The sequence below is a fragment of the Podarcis pityusensis genome (assembly GCF_964106645.2).
Source record: "Podarcis pityusensis genome assembly, chromosome: 3".
Lineage (NCBI taxonomy): Eukaryota > Metazoa > Chordata > Lepidosauria > Squamata > Lacertidae > Podarcis > Podarcis pityusensis.
This window is the reverse complement of record NC_138026.1, coordinates 4,581,791-4,607,292: the sequence shown is the minus strand read 5'-3', so window position 1 is coordinate 4,607,292 and position 25,502 is coordinate 4,581,791. Positions and strand designations below refer to the sequence as shown.

General features: G+C 43.1%; 1 protein-coding gene across 1 annotated transcript; it reads left to right on the top strand.

Moving 5' to 3' along the window:
• The first annotated feature begins 1,866 nt into the window (after positions 1 to 1,866).
• Positions 1,867 to 24,651, top strand: MCM3 (minichromosome maintenance complex component 3). Its single transcript, XM_080997374.1, has 17 exons — positions 1,867 to 2,026; positions 2,979 to 3,091; positions 4,087 to 4,295; positions 5,383 to 5,513; positions 6,263 to 6,501; positions 7,934 to 8,042; positions 8,759 to 8,912; positions 9,459 to 9,590; positions 10,046 to 10,254; positions 11,234 to 11,408; positions 12,194 to 12,320; positions 13,328 to 13,478; positions 14,652 to 14,792; positions 18,127 to 18,230; positions 21,819 to 21,910; positions 23,011 to 23,083; positions 23,939 to 24,651. The coding sequence occupies exons 1-17, from the start codon at positions 1,949 to 1,951 to the stop codon at positions 24,135 to 24,137; spliced, it is 2,436 nt and encodes an 811-aa protein (XP_080853500.1). The 5' UTR covers positions 1,867 to 1,948; the 3' UTR covers positions 24,138 to 24,651.
• Positions 24,652 to 25,502: the final 851 nt, after the last annotated feature.

The following is a 25,502-nucleotide window of genomic DNA, read 5'->3' as shown; positions in this document are numbered from 1 at the left end:
AACGCCTGTCTTTTGAGGGAAAGTTGGAGGTGAATTTTACCTTGATTTTTTTGTCTGTTTAGTTTAATGTATTAGTAGTACACATATGTTCACTAACACATGATATAAAAAATGTTAGAAGCCCTACTAAATATACACATGTACACCTCACCCAAAAATACAAACAATATAAGAAGTAATGGATAATATATTTTTATTCTTGTTAAAAAAAAGAAACACACACACTTAACAGAAAGAAAATTGAAATGCTTGAGAGTCTTAGTGAGCCATTTCATCATTAGTAGTATATAAAGAACACAAGACTTTATATGCTCAGTGTCAGCTGTCATTTGTTTATTTAATAAAATGTATATACCTCTTCTTCATTAAAAAAAAACCTTCAAAGTGGTTTACAAAAAGATAAACCAAGAAAATCAAGAAAAAAACACAACACTACTTTAAAACATAAAAATGTTAAAATACTGAAACAGATTAAAACTACCGCAACTTTCTAAGCATCTAGGCAGGCTTGTCTAAGCAAGAATGTTTTTTAGCAGGAACTGTACTGAAAAGAGTACAAGGAAGGCGTCTGCTTGGTCTCAATGGGCAGGGAGTTCCAAAGTAAACGGTTGAGGTCTTACAAATGCGGAACAGATATTCTGTGGCACTTGATTCTGCTGATATGACCAATCACAAGGAAAATGATGGGGTAGGCTATTTGTTATTAAACACCTCAAATTCACTACACATGATCATGTGTGAAAGGAGAAGAAGAAAGAACACAACTTCCGTAGCGTAAAAAAAGGAGGAGAGATTAAGGGAGCAATCCTGCCCCCGCAGGTGTTAAGTAAGTGCTCCTTTGCCGACAGAGGGAGGACCACTGGCATCAGTCAAAATCATGTGCTAAAGATCACCGGTTATTTAAGAAATACAGAGAGATCAGGTTGAAAGATGTATTTTAGGGTAAGTGATTCTTATTCCCCATTTTGCGTCACACATCACAGAAAGTTCTGCTGCTGCAGAGGCTCCTTTGCATAGCGCTCTTGGGCCAAGAGGGACGTGACAGTCGTGTGGCTCCATTGATTTTAAAAAAAAAGTTTTTACACGTTGAATAGCTGTGTGTTTATATGTTGCAGGGGATTTGAGCAGGATGGGGAGTGGCGTCTGGGGATGGGGGTGCTGTTAACCCTTCCCCCCCCCACGTTGGTCGTTGCAAGAACAGGATCCTGGACGTGGTGGGCTATTCATGGGCCTGATCCTGCAAGGCTCTTCTTAGGCGTTTCTTTCCCGGAGAATCCCAGGGATAACAGGCTCCCGACTGTAGCAGTGGAGAGCAAAGGAACCAAACTCTTGCACTGGAGCATGGGTGGGCAAACTAAGGCCCGGGGGCCGGATCCAGCTCAATCGCCTTCCCAATCTGGCCCCCGGATGGTTCCAGGAATCAGCGTGTTTTAACATGAGTAAAAAGTGTGCTTTTATTTAAAATGCATCTCTGGGTTATTTGTGGGGTATAGCAATTTGTTCTCCCCCCCCCCAAAAAAAATATAGTCCGGCCCCCCACAAGGTCTGCGGGACAGGGGACCGGCCCCCGGCTGAAAAAGTTCGCTGACCCTTATTTGGTGGGGGGAAGGCCTATTAGCGCCCCCTCCTGGCTGCAGTGTTATACAGGCAGGCTCAATTCGCGCGGGAAACCGAGAGAAACCAGGAACTCACGGCCGCGAACTACAAGCCCCACAATGCACCGGGGGCGCGAGGGCCCCGCCTCCTCCCTCCCGCGCCTACCGCCGGATTGGCCGGCAGTTTCCGGACGTGCTCGGAGTTCCGCGCCGTGCGTGCCGTTCCATTGGGCGGCGTGTCCGAGAGCCCCGCCCCCCGCCCTCCGCTCGGTTTGGCGGGAAAAGGCGGCGCGCTTTTGGCGCCAAAACCGTGAGGGAGCCGGAGAGGGAAGAGGACGGAGCCGGGAGGAAGGATGGCGGCGGCGGCGGTGCTGGACGACGCGGAGCTGAGGGAGGCCCAGAGGGACTACCTGGACTTCCTGGACGACGAGGTGGGCCGGGCGGCGGCCGAGCATGTGCAGAGTGCAACTTCGTGACTCGTTAGGACTTGGGCCTCGGCGCGCCTCGCTTCGTAAAATTGAATTCATTGGAATCCCGATTTTGTGGGTGCCTGTGGAAACCTCTTGCGTCCTCCTCGGGCCGAGCGGGGCTGCGAAGGGGCTTTGGCGAAAGGCCGGGGGGGGGGTCATAGGGGTGAGGCAGGCCTAGGTGGGTGGGGGTCCCCTGGGGGAAGGAGGGCTTAAGCCCCCAGGGAATAGAGCTCACGCCCATCCTGATGGTTATGCTGCGTGGATATACATATATATATGCGCGTATATGTATGTATATGTGTGTATACAGTGGTACCTCAGGTTACATCCGCTAACCCAGAAATAGTGTTACAGGTTAAGAACTTTGCTTCAGGATGAGAACAGAAATCGTGCTCCGGCAGCAGCAGCAGGAGGCCCCATTAGCTAAAGTGGTGCTTCAGGTTAAGAACAGTTTTAGGTTAAGAACGGATCTCCGGAATGAATTAAGTACTTAAACCGAGGTACCACTGTACATACACACACAGTGGTACATCTGGATACGAACGGGATCTGTTCTGGAGCCCTGTTCGCATCTTGAAGCGAACGCAGCCCACGTCTGCGCGTCGCAATTCGCCGCTTCCGCACATGCGCATGACATCATTTTGACCGTCTGCACATGGGTGAGCGTTCCGTTACTTCCGGGTCACTGCGGAGCGCAACCCGAAAGTGCTCAACCTGAAGCAACTTCAACCCGAGGTATGACTGTGTGTGTGTGTGTGTATACATATATATATATATATATATATGTACAGGTGTATAGTTGCGATTGTTTCTATTTGGGGGGGGGACGTGTCACCCTGCGTGATGCCGGAGTCCCTCACAATGCTTTGGGTCTTGGGCTCTAGCAAAGGTTGTGATCTGATATTTGTTGCAGGAGGACCAGGGGATTTACCAGAGTAAAGTCCGGGACATGATTAGCGACAACCAGTACCGCCTGATTGTGAACATCAATGACCTCCGAAGAAAAAATGAGAAAAGAGCCAGTCGGTAAGTTAAACTTGCGCTGGGTCACCGCGGATAGATAGATAGATATAGTGTGTGTATGTTTATGCTTTCGTTGAGATTCCTGTATTGCGGAGGGGTTGGACTAGATGACTCTAGGGGTCCCTTCCAACTCTTACCCTTCCCCCTCCCTTTTCTTTTGGTTAGCTACAGTACTTGCAAGCTCAGGAACATCTCACTGCCTCCTGTACAACTGTTTTTTTAATAAATGAATACAAATAGATCTGTTGTATATAATGCAACGTTTAAGACACAAAAGCCTTAATATGCATCACACTGGAATGGAATCAAAGAACTGCATATGACAGCTACTTTTTAAAGAATAAGATGCTACTGTCAATGTGATTGATAAACAATGGTTTAAAATTGCCACAGTAAGAAACTTGTATATGTGGAATTAAATCTGGAGCAGGGTTTGAAAATATAAAACAGCCCATTGAGTGGTAACACAATGTAAACAATAACCTCAAAAGAGATGAAAAAGGAAGAGAAGGCTGTCTTAAGTGCTTTTCAGGAGCCATGGTGGCTGATTTCTCTGGCTCTTGTTGCTGGAAAGCTTCCAGGTGTAGCATTTCTTAGCTAGGGCAGCCCATTACAGAATCATAGAATTGTGGAGTTGGAAGGACCCCTGAGGATTCTCGCCCTGCAGTTTCCAACCCCTTTCAGTGCAGGAATCTCAACTAGATCATGCATGAAATCCATCTTATATTTATGCAGTGGATTCTTCCTGCCTAAGTGTTATGAAGATTTAGCATAAGCAGAGTAAAATGGCAGAAGTTGATGTAGTTTCCATTTAGGAAGAAAGAACTGTTTGGCCACAGAGATGGGAAAGGGGAGGAAGGCCAATAAGCGTCCCTTAGAAGACCAGGGATCTTCTGTCTCCCTTCCCCTGGGAAAAACTGCCAGCAACTGACATATTGGTAGGGGCTGACATGGCATTAGGGATTCTGACACCAGAGTCTTGTTCATCTTTGCTCCAGTTTGCTGAACAGTGCCTTTGAGGAGATGGTGGCTTTCCAGCGTGCCCTGAAGGACTTTGTTGCTTCTGTTGATGCCACCTATTCCAAGCAATATGAAGATTTTTACATTGGGCTTGAGGGAAGCTTTGGATCTAAACATGTGACACCACGGACGTTGACATCCCACTTTCTCAGCTGCATTGTCTGTGTGGAGGGTATTGTAACAAAATGTGAGTTAAAAAACAAAGTGAGGACAGCTTTTAACACTGCATGGATGGGAATGTAGTGGGACCAATGGTAGTCTTCTCAAGCACTTAAGACCCTCTCATGATTTCTCTGCGAAAACATGTACCATCAGTGATCTAAGTAAATGACTCTGCAGGGCAAAGCTAAGTGTGGCATAATGGATATAGTGACCCTATTTGGTGTTGCCTTGAAGTATAGAGAAAACATGGGGGGGCAGTGGCAATGAGTATGCTGCCCACAGGCCTCAACTTGCAGAAGACAACTGTGTGAAGCAGGGAGCTTCTTGTTTCCATGAGTTCCATGGGTTCCACAATGCACAAGGTGCCTCCTTGCATGCAGGACTCCGGAGGGTGCCTGTTTCACACAGTTGCTCTCTGCAAGTCTGCAAATCAAGGCTGATAGTGCCAGACTGAAGAGGGCAGGGGCGCAGCCATCACACAACCCCTTGTTTTTTCCTGTGTGTTTTTATGTGCCTTGTAATACCTGTATAGGTCTTATGTATTTGGGTGGAAGTAAATGTTACCTTGGCAAATGCCTTTTTGACTGGGGTGGGGCCGTCACAAAGGAAGATGGGTGGCTGGGGTGGGGGTTGTCTCTTGATGCTACTGTGGGAGAGGACATTTGTGTGGAAACAGTGGTACGGGGAGTGGGCCAGGAGCAGCAGAATCTTCCCCCAGCCAGCTTGGAGACTGTCAATCTAGCTTTGGGATTTCTTCCTGTCTTTGCATTAGCTGGAAGAGAGAGAGTGTAGGAATCTGACAAGGAATTGGGAATGTTGAAGCACGTTCTGAAAAAGAACATTCATGAGCTCTGATGTTGGTCATGGCTATTGCTGGGGAGTAAGGAAGCACCTGTGGGAAATAGATTTCCTTTGGAGTCAGTTACAGCATATTTAAACAGGTATTTAGGCTGTAGCCCTGGACAGAATCAGGCTTTTAATGTTAGGCTCTGAAATGGAAATTTGGAATTTCACTTGCGAATGTCTGGGGTGAATGCTGTTAATGCAACATCTCTTTTTGCAGAGTATTGTGACCTAAAACAAAATTAAAGGCTGTTCCCACTCCAACACAGGTTCTTTGGTCCGCCCAAAGATTGTGCGCAGTGTACACTATTGCCCTGCTACCAAAAAGACAATTGAGCGCCGGTACACAGATATGACATCCCTGGAACCTTTTCCATCAGCTGCTGTTTACCCTACCAAGGTGAGCCAAGTGGGTTCCGTGTCCTCAAGGGTGTTCCCATCAACCGGATGGGCATTCCTCAGTGGATCCTTTATCCAAATTATCTCAAGTCTATTTTCTGCTCAGTTTCATACCTCTTTAAGAGCACTTCTTTCATGTATTCTTTTTCTGCTAAAAGGAGAGAGAATTGAGGGAGGCTATTTGTCCTGCTGCCCTTTGTGCTCCCTGAAAATTGGTTCTAAATGATGCACCCCCCAAAGAAAATTGTTGTCTGAAAGGGTTTGTGCTGTTCAATTTCTCTATGTGTAACCCCTCCTGCAAAACAGATGCTGCAGCAACAGATGCTTCTGCAACTGCTTCTACACAGTGATCTACAGGATATACTGGTCAGCTTGTAACCTTCCTTAACTGTGACGATTTTGTTTTGGCTGAAAAACCAGCTGTGTCTTGATACATTGTGAACTGCCCTGAGACCTGCAGGTATAGGGCAGTATACAAATTTAACAAATAATAATAGCAGAAAGTGTTGATGTGTTGAAGTAGTGAGTCTACCAGAATCTCTTCAATTTATTTGCCCATAAAAAAACCAATTATTTTATGATCCTCCAAGCTTACAGTTAAAATAATCTCTCATGACGTACCTTGCTAAATTACTTAACGACAGGATTTCCCTAAGTGGCACTTGGACCATGCCTGGGCACCACCCAGTGTGGACATAACAGGCTACACTAAAAAGCAAGTTATATTTTTATCTTACGCTGGTTATCTAGGATGAAGAGAACAACCCGCTTGAGACAGAGTTTGGCCTGTCTACCTACAAGGACCACCAGACAATCACAATCCAAGAGATGCCAGAGAAAGCACCAGCTGGGCAGCTCCCTCGCTCTGTGGACATCATTTTAGACGATGACTTGGTAGACAAGGTGAAACCAGGGGACAGAGTGCAGGTCATTGGGACGTTCCGTTGTCTGCCAGGAAAGAAAGGTGGCTACACTTCAGGGACATTTAGGTAAAACGCTCAACAGGCAAGCTTATTTGTTGGCGTGCTGTCATAAAATCATACGACTCAGCAAGGCTTCTTGCAATGGATTCTTGCCCTTACTACTGCCTACTTGTCACAGAATCTGAAAACATTATCTGCCTAGTTATGGTAATGATATTACAACATTTTAAACTTCATTCCTCTTGTCTGTTAAATCTTCTGGCAGTTTACAAAGATTCTGCCTTGTCCTAGGGAAGGTATTGCTATGCCAAGACCTGCCCCCCCCCCCCATTCTATAAGAGGATTAATGTCAGTTTATTTCACAAAGGACATTGCCAAATATATGTGCTGAAAAAATTCCAGATAGCCTGACTTCTAAAGTGCATCATGTAGATCTTAGTTCTCTTGATAAATTGTGTGATTCTGCCCTTCACACATGTTCTTATGATCCTTTTAAGCATTGACTTGCTGTTTTTGGTCTATGTGATCTCTGTTGGCCTCTCTCAGTATGAGGTGGTTTTTTTTTTGTTTGTGTTTCTCTGTCTCTCTCCTATCATAAGAATTTGCCTGAAGCCCCTCACAAAATGGTTTCCTTTGTTTCTCCTCCATCACACATTTCTCCTAAAATTGCAGGTGGTGCATACATAAGAATTTACACATGCCAATATGTAAATTGTGAATGCAAAATCTGATAATCCCTCTATCCTCCCATTGAACATGCCATTCTTAAATGCAGGAGAGTAGCAGCACCCAGAAGACTTAGTATCATATTCAGAGGTCCACAAATTGTTCTTTGGCTTAGTAGCCAATTAATACTTTTCCTAGGTAATTTGGGTTTACTAGAAGTGCTTCTGAAGCGTTTTCCCTTTCTGCTCATCAAGTACAACCTGCCTGTCCTCACACTAAATTAAGGAGAAGGGGCTGTAGGACAAATGACATTGTTCCCCATCTGTGTGCACAGGCTTCCCCCACTTCAGACTTGCCTTCAATATGAGGCCAGTATTGGGAAGCAGCCGTGGCAGGGAGGTAGTGTGTAATTAGTTCAGGTTCATTGTGGCTTGTGTACATAGTGCTAAACCATGGCTTCTAGCTGCATGTGAACCAGCCCATCATCTTGGAGACCATTCATATAGTATAAGAAGAAAGCAGACAAAGACTCTTCAGATGGTGTTTTATCTCTGTGTGTGTTTTAAAAAAAACCTGGAGATACATTTTAGTGAATATAAGTCTTTTGAAAATTTAAAACATTATAGCTCTGCAGATATTAATGTAGTGAAGTGGAGTATGGCTTAAAAAAGGGTTCCCTGAGCATTGTACCTTCTCTAAAGTCTCATTGGAAATGGACCAAACACTTGTTGACGTAAGATTTGTCAAAAAAAAATTGAGCAATCTTCCGCTAATCTGCAGCTGGTCAGTCTAGACCTGTAACAAAGGGTCTGTGTTTTCTCACCTTCTCTAGGACTATTCTGATTGCTTGCCAAGTGAAGCAGATGAATAAGGAGGTTCGGCCTGAATATTCATCAGCTGATATTTCCAAGATAAAAAAATTCAGCAAAAGCCACTCAAAGGTAAATTGGGCTATGATGTTAGGGCAATTTCACATATTTTGCTTGGGAAGATTCAGGTTTGCTTTAATGTTGACTCAGCAGAGTTGCAACCAATCCATGTGTTTCTTGTAGTCAGTTCTGAGGCGTACAATGTTTAAACCATGTGCCTAAAAATGGAATGTGTTAAGTGGACCTTGTAAACTTTGTGCTAAAAACTGTGGTTGCAGAGAGTAGTGTGAAGGGCTTTAGAGCTTAATTGCAAGGAGCCTGTTTATGGTAAAATCAAAACTAAAAGTAAGATTAGGAATGTCTGCATTGAATTTTTATGTTTAAAGCTATTTTTACTCTGCTCATTTTATGGTTTATTCAGTTTTAAATTGTGGGGTTTTGTTGTTGTGAGACATTGAGAAACTTCGGCATATACTGGCCTTCAAATACCGCTAATAAGCAAATACATCTTAGTGTGTTTCTGTAGCGTCATCTTGCACTGACGTATTCCATAATATATCATGATCACTGTACTGTATTACATTTTTTCAACTGATAATGAAAAATATTAGTTCCAGTATGGGTGTTACCTTAAACCAGTTCTGACCCTCCATACAATTGTGGCGGAACCCTCCTTTTCCTGATGTGCTTTGAAAGTAGTTTTGATTTCTGTTGCCATTTGAAACCATGGTTAATTGTCTATGGGCACCTCCTAATACATTTTTCTGCTACTTGTTTCCTGAAACTAGGATGTGTTTGATCAGCTTTCAAGGTCTCTGGCTCCCAGTATCCATGGGCACGAGTACATCAAGAAGGCAATTCTCTGCATGTTGCTTGGTGGAGTGGAGAAGGTGCTGGAGAACAAAAGTCGCCTCCGAGGGGATATTAACATCCTGCTAATTGGTATGACTGTGGGCACTTTTCTTTTAAAAAATATATATCATGGAAATGTTCATATCTTGCTAGCCATAGTTTAGATGTTTTTAGTTGTTTTGAAGATGTTTAAATTCTGTTTTGTTGTATTGCTTTGCCACTTAGTTGTCCTGTAGTAGTTGGGGCCAGGGCCACCCATCTGTCAATCACCTAATGCCTCTGTGACCTTGTGTGACCTGTCTGGGCTTCTGCAATTTGAAATCAAACCCCATGGGCAAAGGCACAGCCCAGCACTGTCCAGGTGGCGCTGGTCAGCTGATAGCCAGCAGTTGTGAAGTCCCGAGCACAGCACTTTGCGTAGGGCTTTTTGGGTGCTGATCATCAGCCAATCAGCAATGCCTGCAAAACCCTTTTTGGCCCAGCTTCAGCTTTGTCTGCCCCATACCTGATGCCATAGACGACATCAAGTGAGCATGGTTTGGCCATGATAGTCTCATGGGCCAAAATGGAAGGCTAGCGGTTCTGTACTGAGGCGGTGTTAACATCATAACGAGCCCACTCTCTCTTCTCTTTCAGGTGACCCTTCTGTTGCAAAGTCTCAGTTGCTGCGTTATGTACTGTGCACAGCTCCACGGGCCATCCCCACCACAGGCAGGGGTTCCTCTGGAGTTGGTCTGACTGCTGCCGTCACTACAGACCCGGAAACTGGTAAGTAAGCATTTATGCGCAGAAGCTGCACAGATTATTGGCAGCTTCATAGATGGAAACAGTACTCTAGGAGCTAATTCTGCTAAATAGCCTGTTTTTCAGGTGGAATAGCAACCTTTGGCTAATATGTACTGCTTAGCATATTGCTTTTGCTAACTTGGAGATGAATGCTCAAGAAGTTGTGGTCAGTGGATGGGTGTAATCAACATGTGTGCTTCGATTTTCTGATCCAGGGCAACTGGAGGCCCATAGCAATGGGCTAGACTGTCTTTGATCTTCTGTAGGACTTACTGAATGTTAAGGGACAGTGCTGGGACAGCTTACTGTGTTCATGGAGATGGGGAAGTAGTATAACACTTCAGTGCTTGGATATCAGTATTCCAGTTCACCTAGTTGGAAAGGTGTGAAGGGAGCTGTGTCCAAACTCATGTGTACTCTCAATTTACTGTCTTCAGGAGAGCGTTGTCTGGAAGCAGGTGCCATGGTCTTGGCTGACCGGGGTGTGGTATGCATTGATGAATTTGATAAGATGTCTGACATTGACCGCACAGCTATCCATGAGGTGATGGAGCAAGGTCGCGTTACCATTGCCAAAGCAGGTATTCAGGCCCAGCTCAATGCTCGCTGCAGCGTCCTAGCAGCTGCCAACCCAGTGTATGGAAAGGTGAGTACTTACGGATGCTTCTTCAGGCACACCTAATGGCAGAGTTGTTGACCTTGCAGACCATTCTGGTTTTCTTTTTATTGCTTTAAATTTTGATACTGGTTTTGTTAGTCACTTTGTGGGGCTGCAGCTAAAGAGGTTGTGTCATCTTAAATATGGGGATAGCCTTCTGCAGATGGTCATATACATTCTCACACACTGCTGATGGTGAACCCCTGGCATAGTTTCAGGTGAAATTCTTCAGTTGGCATCAATCTGCATTTTGCACTTTGTTCAGTGACTGGCAAGCAGGTAGGGTGCTTCCTGCCCTCTTTCCCCCAAGTTGATAGAGAAAGAGTTCTCTGAAACATGTGATCCAGATGAACTTACCACGTGAGTTGATATTGTGGTCTTTCATGCAATGAGTGAGGTTTGCTGACAGAAACAGGAGATTCACGATGTAATGACCCAGGTACATGCTGTGAATTGTACTAAACACATTTTACTTAATCCATTTATAGCCTGCCTTACATAAGATTTCAGGGTGGATAATTTAATATTAAACAATTAAAACAAAGTGCTGTAATACGTAGGCAAAGGGAACAAGGTATATATGCACATGAATAGACATGTGATTGTTGTTGTTCCTAAAAGTGGCTTTAAAAATGGCAATAGCCTTGTCAAGCAGGCCAGAGTCACCACAGTGGTTTGTGTTTGTTTGTCTTTATTTGAAAATGGAGTTCTTTTATGTAATAGAGAATGAGGGGAATATGAATGGCAAGCTTTGGCTGTCATTCACCTGCATTTTCTGTACTTAAAAACAGTACCATGGTATGCATAAGTAGCAATATTTGTGCTTCTTATTTTTTTTATTTCAGAAAATGCTGGGTTTCTCTTTATCGCGCTCCCCATCCAGTAGGCCTTATTTCCCTCTTTAGGAATAAGATACCCTTAACAGTTGCAGGCTGAACGTGCTGTTTTTTCATATAACTTTTTACAGTATGACCAATACAAAACCCCCATGGAGAACATTGGCTTGCAGGACTCTCTACTGTCTCGATTTGATTTGCTCTTCATTGTCTTGGATCAAATGGATCCAGAGCTAGATCGGGAGATTTCGGACCATGTTTTGCGGATGCATCGTTACAGAGCAGCTGGTGAACAGGATGGAGATGGTGAGTCTCTCTTCCCGAAAAGCTTTGTGGGAAATCCTATGTGACATGAGAATTAATCAGAATTACCCAAGGCTTCTTTCTTTTGTAAGCAACACTCCTGTTGTGCCATGGCATATTTTCAGGTCTTCACTTGCTGTTGTGGGAGGTGGAACGATCATGTTAAGTTGCCTGTGGAACGCAGGGATGCTCCTAACATTAGATAAGGAATTCCACTGCAACTAACAGGAAGCCAGGTTGGAAGTTGAGGAGAAAATAGAACTTTAGCATGCAGATGTGTAGGGGAGAAAAAGCAGAAGACTTTTCTCCTATCACGGGGATCAGGGAACCATTTCAGCCCAAGGGCCACATTTCCTCCTGGGCAACATGCCCCTTGTGGGTAGGGTCAGAGTCAAAAATGGACCAATAATGCAAGTTTATTTCACCACGCCTGCTTTCATTGTTAGAGGGAGCTTTGGCAACTTGGCTCTTCTCATCCCTGCAGGGAAGCTGTACCAGCCAGAATTTCCACTTCTGCATGGCTGTGTACAGGAATGGTGCCACTGAGCGCACAGTGCATGCCTAGAGAGGCCCATGCACATGCCAGTAAAGGCACTGCCCAATTGCTATAATATTTTCTCATCGGTAGTGACTTAAAACTTGCTCTGCTGCCCAGATTTTTTTTCTCTTTTAAATGGAGCTTTTCAGGAAACAGTACAGTGAGAAGGTGCTGGTTTTCATGTCTGTTGCTATAGTAATTGAATGTGACCTAGATATGTCTCCAGGCAACCCTTCCCTTCTCTTTCCAGCCATGCCTTTGGGCAGCACCGTTGAGCTGTTGGCCACCGATGATCCTGCCTTTGCTGAGGAGGAGGACCACGAGCTGCAGGTGTATGAAAAACACGACGATCTACTGCATGGGCCTAAGAGGAGGAAGTGAGTGCCTCCCACAGTCTTCCTCCTTGCAGATAGATTGCTGTAATCTCTTCTCCTGCCACACTTACTGTAGCTTAAAACGCAGGTGGCTTAAAGCGCAGCCTCCAAACCTTATAGAAATGCAAATCAGTAGCCTATATTCAGGGGCCCTATATCACATACACACACCCAATATTTTTGCTTTCTCGGGAACTGACAGGAAGTTTTGGTTAGATAGTATAAGAGCAGCCCAGCTGGATCAAACCAAAGGTTTGGCTTTTATTTTCCAATGGTGAGCTGTGTGTCTGAAAGTTCACAGGCAGGAGATGGAAGGAACTGCCCTACTCTTGTTGTTCGCCAGCCTCTCATTGCAGGGATGAGCTATAGATAGGCTGCATCTTCCATGACTCCCCCCTTTTGAAGCTCTCCAACCCCCAACTAGCCCTGCACCTTGTGGCAATGAATTCATTGACTTCCTTACGCTTATTGTACTTCTGTCTGTGGTGGATCTATTGCCAATCCAAAGTCATTGGGTGACAGGTATTGTGGCAAGAGAGGAGAACTTTTGGCTCCAGCATTTATGAGTTTATAAGCTTTTGTTCATATTATCCTCCTTAGTAGTTCCGCCCCACTAAACTTGAAAGCCTTTAAGCACTGTTACTCTTCCTCATAGAGAAGATTCCGCCCCTCCATCTTTTTTTGTGTTGGGGACCCCCCTACTACTTTCCTTCTCTGCGCAGGGCAGTTCTGGGAGTTGGAGGTAAGGAGAGTCCTCCAGAGAGGCAACCCCCCCCCCCCCGCATTTTTCTGAGACTTCCCTCCTGCAAGGTGCTTCCACCACAGTTCTTAATACAAACATTAGTTTAGGGATGTGAGGCTGCAGGGTTCATAAAAGGGAAATGGCAAATGGGTTCACTGGCTTTAATTCTCATCTTTTTACAGTTAGGGCTGTGTATTCGACCCATTGAAGGTTAGGAACCTACTTTGAATTGCTTACAGAACTTGATCACTTTGCGTTTGCCAAACAGAGAGAAGATCGTTAGTGTGGAGTTCATGAGGAAATACATTCATTTTGCCAAGATGATCAAGCCAGTCTTGACCGAGGAAGCAGCAGCCTTCATCGCTCAGGAATATTCTTCTCTTCGCAGTCAGGACCAGATCAGCTCTGATGTGGCTAGAGTGAGTAGGGGGCTGGGTCCTTTTTACTGGGAAAAAGGTGGGGGAGGAGAGCAAAGCTGAAATTGAGAAAATTACATATTACATGTGATGTAGTAGCACAAGAACATTGTGTTAAGACACAAAGAAACCCGAGTTCAGACACCTGCTGAACTGCAGAGGTTTCTGGATGGCAATGGGCATGTGGTTGTTCCTCAGCTTACTTTACACCACTGGACCTCTGAGGTAAAAGCAATGTTTCTTTTGAACTCTTAGGAGGAGGAACAAATAATTGTACTGTATATTTGAATCAAAGTAGCCTTGACTATGCAGCTGTTTTGCTTTCCGATGTGCAGCTTAGCTGCTTTTCAGTCAGCCGAACTCGGCCTGGAAATCCTCACTTTCCTCTCTGAATAACAGCAGCAGGGGAACAATGCTATAGGGCTGCAACACTGCTTAATAAGAGGATTTTGTGCAGATAGAAGTCACCTGAGCACCATAACGTTCCCTGGCCCCCATCCATAACATACAAAATCTAGGAGTGGAGCCTGTAGCCTCAGATTAAAATCCCATTGAATTTAAAGCACACTTTAAAAAAAAAATGCAACTGCATGTAACACACTAGTATTGGCAGATGGGTGGGCAGATTCTTTTTATGGATCTGAGAAATTACATGTACAGTGGACGCTCAGGTTGCAAACGTGATCCGTTCGGGATGCATGTTCACAACCCGCTGCGGTGTGTCTGCACACGCACGGGTTGCAATTTGGCGCTTCTGCACATGTGCGAAGTGCGATTTAGCGCTTCTGTGTATGCATGACCGCCGAAACCTGGAAGTAACCCGTTCCAGTACTTCCGGGTTTCGGCAGTTCCATAACCTGAAAAAATGCAACCTGAAGCGAGGCTGCATGTAGTTGTCTCCTGCCTAGGCGAGAGAGACAGAGAGAGAGAGAGACATTTGCAGTTCACATTGTGGAAGATTACAGGAGCATGCAGTGCTTATCAGAGGCTTGTCCTGCAGCTTGAATTGTCAGCTGCATAACCTTGGTAGTCTCCTTGCTTGGCCTATAGCAAAAGAGCCCTGTGGATTCTCCCCTTTATGTGCTGCTATGTATTTGTTCTACAAGTGATTGCCAGAAATGGGAGTCTCATTCTTTTTATCATTCAGCAGCTCAATGGTTCTATCTTACTTTCCAGACTTCCCCTATAACGGCCCGTACGCTGGAAACTCTGATCAGACTCTCAACTGCACATGCTAAAGCCAGGATGAGCAAAACAGTGGACAAGCAGGATGCCAAAGCTGCTTTAGAGCTGGTGCAATTTGCCTACTTCAAAAAGGTGTGCAAACTATTGTTGGATTGCCTGTTATCATAACGGGCAAAAAAAAATATGCATCTAACCTGGGGACAGGTATTTGGTAGCGCTTGGCTTGTATCTTTTAATGGTACTAATGTCATCCATTATTTCAAGTGTTCTTCCCTGTAAATGTTCCCAAGGTGGCCTATAGTGATCAGTAATTAGATGGCCTTTACCTTCATATTCACAAACGGCAGAAGAGGATGCTGGTCTTTTCTCATCGAGTGGCAGAGGTTTGCTTACCATATTTTTCGCTCTATAGGACGCAATGGATGATAAAACGCACCTAGTTTGGGGGGGAGGAAACAAGAAGAAAAAAATTCTGAACCCCAGAAGCCAGAACAGCAAGAGGGATCTGGCTTCTGGGATAGCCTCTTGCTGTTCTGGCTTCGGGGACAGCCTTCACCCTGCTGCCCTGCGGAAGCTTTGCACAGCTAACCCCAAGCTAGAACAGCGAGACGGAGCGCTGCACAGCGCTCCGTCTCCCTGTTCTGGCTTTGGGCTTAGCCGCGCAGCCTGCATTCGCTCCATAAGACGCACACATATTTTCCCTTACTTTTTAGAAGGGAAAAAGTGCGTCCTATAGAGCGAAAAATACGGTAATTGTATTGCTGCTCCCAAAACCTATAGTGTTATCTGCTGTACAGAGTTTTGTAATGGCTCAGCACTTGTGTGAATAGCTACACAGATGTCGCTGGATTGGACAGAAGAACTCCATCACTCTGCTGAGTCCAGGAACCAGAATTATTGCTGCTGTGCTGAAGCTTTTCCCTGACAATGGTCATTGCTGTGCGCATCTCTACTGCACAAAGTAGAGCTCTATTGCACTTGACTTCTGGCCAGGGTTGAGGCAGGACCAATTACTAGTCCTTCAGGAGGGGATCAAAGGGCCGTTTGCTTGTGCTGAAGCAACACATGCATCCTTGTTCCTGAAGGGTAAAGGATTTTCAGTAGCAAAAAGTAAGTGCACCATGGTGCTGCCCCACTTAGCCAAGGGCAGAATGAGAGAGTGCAGGTAACTATTTACCATGTGGTGACTTGCAGCACTGTTAGGACCACTTGATAAGTCAGTTGTTGTAGTAGTATCCTTCCAAGAGACAAAAATCTTGTCATTCCCCCCCCCCCCATCTTGCAGATTTCTGAGCAGTTGTGCATAGGTGATAAAATTCTCTTCACTTGGCTTGTATTTGGTATCTTGACACACATCGGCAATGCTTTCATACAAAGGGTGAGATTGGGAAACGAAAGGAGGAATGCTGCAGGTTGGATGAGCAGAAGAAATGGAGCACGCTGCCTCCTCTGCTGCCCAGACATCCTGAACTCATGAGGAAGGGACGTAGCTTGGTGGTAGAGCACATGCTTTTATCTTCAAAAGATCAGCTGTCTCCAGGTAGGGCCGAGAGAGGCTCCTGTTGGAAACACTGGAGAATGGAAGTGGTACTCAGTTAGATGGACCAACAGTGTGATGCAGTAAAATACACCTTCCTTTATTAGTAACTAATGTACCGTATTTTTCGTTCCATAAGACGCACCTTTTTCCCTCCAAAAAGGGGAAATGTGTGTGCGTCTTATGGAGCAAATGCAGGCTGCGCAGCTATCGCTGAAGCCAGCAGAGCAAGAGCAAGAGCTGCACAACGCCTCTTGTTCTGCTGGCTTCCCAGCGAAGTGAGAGGAGGAACGGAAGGGAGCCCTTATGGAGCCCCTTCTGTCCCTCATCCTGCTTCGCTGGGAAGCCAGCAGAGCAAGAGATGCTGTGCAGCTATCGCTCTTGCTCTGCTGGCTTCAGCGATAGCTGCGCAGCTTGCTCTGGCTTTTTAGGGAGGTGGGAGAAGGGACAGAGGGCAGCCCGTCAGTCCCTTCTGCCGCCTCCTGGAAAAGCCAGCAAGAGCCGCTCTATCTTTAAAGAGGCTTGCTGAGCGAGCGAGTCTGCGGCTTTTGCTGGCTTTTCTTGTTTTCCTCCTCTAAAAACTAGGTGCGTCTTATGGTCGTGTGCCTCTCATAGAGCGAAAAATACGGTATATGAATCTGCCCCTCGTTACTTGGACATTAGCTGGTTGATCCTGATCTCAGCTCCATGTCATTGACGGCAAGCTGGAGCCAACAGAAGCTGCAGTGGCTATACTAAGTAATGAATGCTTACTTCTCTAGTAGTGTTCCTGGGGGCTTTCGAGTGAGATTGTGGGTGGGTTGTGCCTTCTTGAGACATGGAGGAGAATTTACAGTCTCCTGAATTACAAAGCATTTCACAGATGCAGGTGGTCAGCTTATTGACTGTAGTTATACTGAGTAAATCAATCTCTTTGTCCATACAGCCACCATTTATTTATATAAGAATATTTATTTACTGCCATTTCATTTTTTTAATTAAGTAGTTCACAACAGCTATGCATAAAACCATACAATAAAAATAATATAAAACGAATTTAAATCAAATAACTATTGTGGAAATAGGTATTCTTAATTGCCTGCATAAGCCTGATGGAATAAAAAGGTGTCTTAGCTAGTCGCCACATAATTTTGGTCCAGCGAGCAGGAAAATCAGAGTCAGTTTTTATCAGGTGTGTTGTGAAACGAATGGTTGCATTCTTCTACACATTGTCTTAAATCCTTGCAGTATTAATCATAACACAGAAGTCAACATGCTTCTGTGCAGGTTATATGTCTCCTCAAGCTACAGTGTTGGGTATCTCATTTATTTGGAGACTGAACCTTAATTAAGGCTTAAAACCACCTAAGATTCACCCTCCTGTTCTAAGGAGCCACATTGCTGATGACTTCTGCCTTTTTTTTTTTTTTTTTTTTTTTGCACCTTCTGATTATTATTTTTTATTAAAGATTTTCTTGGTTTACAAAAGTATGTGCAATCTCTCTTTTTTTCTCCAAGTAACATTTTTTACAGATCAGTTTCATTTGTTGAGACATTAGGAAGAAAAGGGGAAAAAGAGTTGGGGGGGTGGGGTCGGGTGGCGATGTTTCTATTTTACTTAATATATGTGGGGTTTTGTGTCAGCGTCGCTTGTGCAGGTTCTCTGCTATTCACTTGTGTTCCTTTGGTGGTGAGAGAGGTTGGGGTTAGCCTAGGGTGTGGTTGTTTGTTTGTGATTGGCTGTGGTGATCTTTGTTTTCATGTGTGAGTGGGGTGGGTGGGTGTTTTGGATCAGGTTAGCCATATTGATTTGTATGTTGTTGGTGGATTTTTGTCATTGTCTTGTTGGGCTGTGTATATGGCTTCTGCCTTTAAGACCTCTCGGCTCCTGAGCAAATGGCTGATTAGCTGACCTACTTATAGATTCTTTGGGCTTCTTTCATTTCAAAGGTTTTGGAAAAAGAAAAGAAGCGAAAGAAGCAGACTGAAGATGGTTCAGACCCAGACACGGAGAATGAAGCTGCACAAGAAAGTGAAACGAGAGAGAAAAAGAGGTAAGTAAAGAAAAGCGGTGTAAGGAGAACCCACATGTGCTTTTTTGTTCTTCAAGAAAAAGTCTTCATTGGGCAACAGATAGCAAAACCACAAAATTGTCATATTTAATGGATCATCTTGCATTTCCATCTCATTGCAACTATCTGTTCAGCCGGTGGCTCAATTGGTGGGTTGCTTTCAGACAGTTACATGCAGCTCACTGGCCCAGATAATCTGGGTCACATTGTGTGTGTTTTGCATAATGCACAAGCTGTGTGGTTGCACACAATAATGTACAGGGTGGGGAACCTCTGGCTCACAGAGCAAGCGTGAGGCCATTTTCAGGAACCCCACCTGACATCATACATGATGACAGGTGCGGGGAAGGGAGGGAGGCACTTCAAAGCAACAATTGGGAGCTTAAAGCAAGCAAGATGCACTTCCGGTCCTATGGAAAGCCCTTGCCAGGATACTTGCTTGGAAGTTCTGAAAGTTGGGGCTTCAAAGGGAAGCATCACATGACGTCAGGTGATGGGCAGGTGGGCAGCTTTGAAACAACTCGTTTCTTTCTTTCTTTTTAAAATTTTTATTAAATTTTCCAACATACATTTATAGTATCCAATCTAAATTTATCACATATTTTCTCTTTTAGACTTCCTTCAACCTCTCTGACAATCATCCATTATTCAAATTTTTAAATACGCATTTCCTAATTTTATATTGCATTTTATAAACCTTCACACACTTAGTTTTCATCAATACAATAGTCCTCTATCATTTACAGAACTTCTTGAAATCCCACTAGTGTTATTTGCTCATCACATACACATTTCAGATAGTCTGAAAATTTTCCCCAGTCTTAATGAACTTTTGATCTCGTATATATCTGATCTTTCCTGTTAGTTTGTCCAGTTCAGCATACTCCATCAGTTTCATTCTCCATTCTTCGAGCGTCGGCAGTTGTTCCTGTTTCCATTTTTGGGCCAATAATATTCTCGCTGCTGTTACTGCATATTGGAAAAGTTTACAGTCCATTCTATTTATTTCATTTCCTACTATTCCTAGAAGAAAAGCCTCTGGTTTCTTAACAAACATATATTTCAACATCTTTTTCATTTCATTATATATCATTTCCCAGAAGCCCTTCACCTTCTTACAATCCCACCACATATGATAAAATGTTCCTTCTTTTTCTTTACATTTCCAACACTTATTACATGTTTTATACATTTTTGCCAGTTTCACAGGTGTGATGTACCATCTATAAATCATTTTCATAACATTTTCCTTTAATGCAGTACATGCCGTAAATTTTATATTTTCATTCCACAGTTTTATCCAATCATTAAACTGTATATTATAACCCAAATCTCTGGCCCAGTGTATCATAACCGATTTAACTTCCTCATCTTTTGTATACCATTCTAGCAAGATTTTATACATCTTGGACAAAATTTTATTTTCATTGTTTATTATTTCTATTTGAAATTTCGATTCTTTTACCTCATAATCTCTTTCTTTTAAGTCCTTTTTAAACATTTCGTTAACCTGATAATAATGCAACCAATCATACACATACTCTTTCACTTCTTCATAGGATTTCATTTTCCATTTTCCTCCTTCCTTTATAATCAATTCTTTATATGTAATCCAGTTCCCCCTCATATTGACTTTCTTAAGACTCATAACTTCTAACGGAGATAGCCAGTGGGGAGTTCTTGATTCTAATAAACTTTGATATCTCTCCCATATTTCTATGAGAGATCTTCTAAAGATGTGGTTTTCGAAACCTTTATGAATCTTTCTTTTCTCACACCATAGATATGCGTGCCAGCCAAATCTGTTATCAAAACCTTCTAAGTCCAATAACTCAGTATTTTTAAACTTTATCCATTCTTTCAACCAGCAGAGACATGAAGCTTCATAATATAATTTCAAGTCTGGCAGGGCGAAGCCGCCTCTTTCTTTCGCATCCGTTAATAACTTATACATAATTCTTGGCTTCTTACCCTGCCAGATATATCTTGAAATTGCTCTTTGCCACTCTTTAAATATCGCTGTCCCCTTAATTATTGGAATTGTCTGAAATAAGAATAACATCTTTGGCAGCACACTCATCTTAATCGTTGAAATTCTCCCCCAAAAGGATAACTTCATTCGGCCCCACACCTCTAGATCTTTCTTTATTCCCTTCCACACTGGCACATAATTATTCTGAAACAAATCAATACTCTTGGGGGTTAACCAGATTCCCAGGTATTTAACTTTTTTCACCACTTCTATCCCTGTTTGTTGTTGCATTGTTTCTATCATACCTTGATCCATATTTTTTGCTAACATTTTAGTTTTTTTCTTATTCAATATAAACCCTGCCACTTGACCAAATTGTTCAACTTCCTCCAAAACAACTTTTGAACTTTCCGGCGGTTCTTCCACTGTTATTACCAGATCATCAGCAAAGGCTTTTACTTTATATTCATTACGGCCTACTGACACACCTTTTATTGCTTCATTTCTCCTTATTGAATTTAGGAAAATCTCCAGAACCATTATGAATAACAATGGTGAAAGAGGACATCCTTGTCTCGTACCTTTTGATATTTTTAATTCTTCCGTAGTCATATTGTTTACAATCAGTTTAGCTCTTTGTTCAGTGTATATCGCTTTTATTCCATTAAAAAATTCATTCCCCACCTCCATGCGTTCTAAATTTTTTAACATAAAGTCCCAAGATATATTATCAAAGGCCTTTTCTGCATCCACAAATATTAACACTGCTTGTTTCTCATTCCTGGCTGTCAGATATTCTGACAGATTGACTATATTCCTTATATTACCTTTCATCTGTCTGCCAGGAAGGAAACCCGCTTGATCTTTATGTATAACTTCTTGTAACACCTTTTTCAACCTCTTTGCTAAGATACTTGCAAAGATTTTATAGTCCGAAACAACCCGCTTCAATAGGTAACCAGTGCAGTCTACGCACAGCAAATGGATTGCACATTCCTTCTCCAACCCCAAATAATGACATCTAAAACTAAAAGCAATATTATTGTCGTCCCCCCCATACATCCACCTGAATGGCTACAATTAGGTTACTGCATAGAATATGGCTTTTAATGTAAAATCTAGAATAATTTGGACTGCTTTCTTCTAAAACAGGGATGTGGGGACCTTTGGGCTTCCAGACGTAGTTGAGTTACCGCTTCCCTCAGCCTTGACCATTGACCATGCTGTCTAGAGCTGATGGGAGTTGTAATTGAGCAATATCTGAAGGGCTGCAAGTTTCAAACCCATCTGAAGGACAAACCCGAAGTAGGTAATAAAACTAGAAGGGTCTGGAAGGTACTTTATTCAGTCCGTAGCTTTCTGCCTCCCATTGTCACTGGCTTCCAGTCTTACCCTCGTATTCAGTCCCCTACCCAGGTAGAAGATAGGAGGGAGGGAGAGTTTCACAGAATAATTTTTTACAGTTTTAAAAAAATAAAATGAGGTTTCTAGCTCAATACTCCTCTCCCTCCCTTTCTCCACAAATCTACACACTCCAGGTATTTCTATCCATTTGTGGGTGGTGAGAATATTGCTATAAACTTTTTGTCCTTCTGTAGGAGGAAGACGCGTTCTAGTGGTCATGAGCCAGTGGAAGGGGAGACTCATGATCCCTATTCCTTCAGCGACACTGAAGAGGAAATGCCAGAAGGTGAGCAGTTTCCCTCCGGTCTTCCTCAGGCTAGTAGATGAATCGATTCAGATAAAAAAAAGCATTCCTGCGCTATATTTTTGATTCATTTGCACAGTAGAATCTGCCCACAAGGGATTTCAGCATGCAGTTGGCTGCAAAAGTCACTTCACCTCTGGCAAGCTTGCTGAAAGTGTGATAGCTTTGGAGCTGCTTAGTGTCAACTCGCAGACTTCCCTGGAGAACTCCCCAGACTATGAAAAACTGTTGCTTTTCTGTTTTCGCCATTCCAGAATTTACCACTTGCAAATTGTTCATATACACAGTACAGTGGTACCTCGGGTTACATACGCTTCAGGTTACAGACTCCGCTAACCCAGAAATATTACCTCGGGTTAAGAACTTTGCTTCAAGATGAGAACAGAAATCATGCGGCGGCAGCGCAGGGGCAGCAGGAGGCCCCATTAGCTAAAATGGTGCTTCAGGTTAAGAACAGTTTCAGGTTAAGAACAGACTTCCAGAACGAATTAAGTTCTTAACCCGAGGTACCACTGTATTTGTTTCTCCAGTACTTGCAAACCTTTTGAGTTAACTTTGCTCTTGGGTCTCTTAAAATCCACTGCTCTTTAACCAAAGAAAGTGTTTTATTTTTCTGTGGTAACAGTACTCAAGAAATAAAAAGGTATGTAACAGGGCAACCCTACAGAAGATGGCTAAGGAATAAATCGCACTGAGTTCAGTGAGACTTGTTACTAGGTTTGTGGATGTAGGATTATAGCATCAGTCATAGGTCTTGGTTTGATGCCTTTGCACTAGACCACACGGGTTGCCTGTTAAATATTTGCTATATAAATAGGATAATTTCCAGAGAGAAAGAGCTGTGTTGGTTTGTTGCAGCAAAAACAACAAAGTCTTATAGCTTAAAGACTGAACAAGTCTATTAGAGCAACAAATCTGTTATTCATTAATTACCCGTTAGACACATCTGATAAAGAGGATGAATCCATTAAAGTTTATGCTGGTTTATGATAGATCAAAGTTTGTTGGTAAATACTTGACATTGCATTCCCCTATTTTCTGACACCTTCAAGACTAACTCATCTCTCCTTGATATTATATAGTTGAGGCACACACTCCCAAGACTACTGAACCTTTGGGCACTGGTGAGACTAAGTCAAAGTTGGCTGAATCCAGGTGGGTAGTATGCAAATAAATATTACAGGTCAGAGTTTAATGGGATTCAGGCTCAAGCACTAGTGTGATCCTTGAGACTTTGCAGAATTACAAGTAGTCTTGTGGCTGGTCATTTTGAAAATGTGGTAGTTTAAATAAATAAAACAAAGAAGGCCATGCTTATTTTGACCCTTGATGTGAAAACTCATTTGTCAGTATTATTTTCAGAGGCTAACAGTGCAATCTCAACTGTGTCTACTCAGAAATAAGTCTTACTGAGTTAAATGAGACTTACTGCCAGATAAGGGCAGTTGGGATTTCAGTCTTATTGTAGTTTTCTGTAGTTCAAAGTAATTTTATAATAAGACCCAAGATTGTCATGTCTGAAAGATTGTCAAATGATGCTAGTTATTTATGACTAAGGTATGCAAATTAGCTGCATCTCTTTTGGTTCATTGTGAAGTTTCATGTTGATCCAGTGAGGGATTTCCCCATCTCCCCCCCCCCCCCCCCCCCGCCGAGCCTCATAAGGCATAAACATAAGGATTTCCTTCAGTGGCTTCATGGCTGGCCTTTTTAAGATCCAAAGTGCCCCACTTGAGGGATCATTCAGTTCACCCTCTTTCACCCAGTTCTGTATTCTCTCTATTAAAGATGGATAGAGACTGCAGACTGCTGTCGCTTCCTGCAGCAGAAACACAGTGGCATCTTGTGGCAGAGGCAGAGAATAATATGCAAACAGCGGTGGGAGACTCAGAGCTCAAACACTGTTCTTTAAAAGCATCTTAGCTGCTTCATGGCTTGAGAGCCTAGCCGAGTTCTGTGTAGCCAAACCATACTGTTTGACTCCTTGTTTGTTTTCTTCTACCTGCACAGACTGAAAGCATTCAAGGCTGCCCTTCTGGAGGTATTCAAAGCTGCTCATGCGCAGTCTGTGGGGTTGAAGAGCCTAATGGAGTCCATCAATCGAGACAACCCAAACCCTTTTTCATCTGCGGAAGTCAAGGTGGCCTTGGAACAGATGCAAGATGACAACCAGATCATGATGTCAGATGACATAATTTTCCTGATCTGATGAACAGCTCCATGGTGTGGAGAATCCCCTTTTCAGCACCTTCCTATAGGGACCATCTAAAAAGTTTGGCTTTCCTCACCTGAGCCATCTAGATTAGGAGAACTGACTGCAACTTGGGATGCCCATGTTATAAAACATTTATGTGGGTTTATTTGCCTTGGGTTTTTTCTTCTTGCAAGGGAGAACACATTTACATTCAAAAGTACTTAATTGCAATTTTTAGTTAAAAATCACTGGTATGTCCTAAAGAAACCAGTGGTGGAAAGAAACATCTGTGCAAATCTCCTGTTGTTAAACGTATAGAGGCTGACATAGCACAGTGGTGCAATTATAAGCTTTTCACCTTTGTCCCCTCAACCATCACAGCCTACAGTGCCTGCAATTTGTTGTTATTTAGCAGCTCAAATTTTCTTCACGAATGTAATCACTTGACACAGACTTTTAATAAATAACCCAAATGTGGTTGTAGTGAATGAAGCTATTAAAGTATATTTGCAACCAAAGACAAATACTACATTTCTCTCACTGTGTATCTGTACTCATGCGTAGCTCCTCTTCCCCATTATATACGCTGCCAGCTTTGCCTTTGGGAACAAAGATTCCAAAATTAAATCATGGCTGAGTCATGTTTCTGTTACATAACATTGAAAGCAATTGCTTTTTTCTGAAGTTATTTTGGTTACTGGAGTATAGCATGCATCAAGATGATCCTGGAAGCCTCAACTTACATATAGCTAGAGAAAATTACTTCTACAGGCAGCTACATGCCTCCCTCATAAGACAGCCATGTGTCTTATCATTGCAAAGTGATAGGGGAATTGAGCTAGGAAGGCTAAAAACTTCTTTTTGTATTCTGCCTTTGGTCTTTATCTTGTCCTTTTTGATACCGCGGGAGTTTTGCAGCTAGAATTAAAATGGAAAATGTATAGAAATAGTAAAAGCCATTCTAAAAAATATATATTTTTTAAGATTGCAAGGAAAATGTATATTTTTTAAGATTGCAAGGAAATAGAACATTTGGGATATTTGCTTGCATTTATTTGTAAGCAGAACTTCCTTAACCTGAGCTATCTGCTAGTATCTAGGAGGGTGATGAACAGGTTGGGTGCTGTCTGCTTTGGGTGAAGCTTGGTTCCTGAGGTGGCCCTGCTCCAGGGCTGGTTCCAAGGTGCATAGCATCTGCCACTACAAAACATTTGTGCAGAATTGTGTTTCCTACAAGTGCAGTGCCTCCCCCTGAATTTTTAATCTCTTCTTCATTTTCCTTGTCTCTCTTAAAATAAACTTTCATTTATTTCTCTTTTTGTATATAATTTTTATTAAATTTTCTGTTTTACAAGTTAAAATACTCATTTTACATCCTTA

Coding starts and splice junctions, on each gene's coding strand:
- MCM3 (XM_080997374.1), top strand. CDS start 1,949: ATGGCGGCGGCGGCGGTGCTGGACGACGCGGAGCTGAGGGAGGCCCAG. Junction 4,296..5,382: donor GGAGGGTATTGTAACAAAAT/GTGAGTTAAAAA, acceptor ACTCCAACACAG/GTTCTTTGGTCCGCCCAAAG. Junction 18,231..21,818: donor GAAACGAGAGAGAAAAAGAG/GTAAGTAAAGAA, acceptor GTCCTTCTGTAG/GAGGAAGACGCGTTCTAGTG.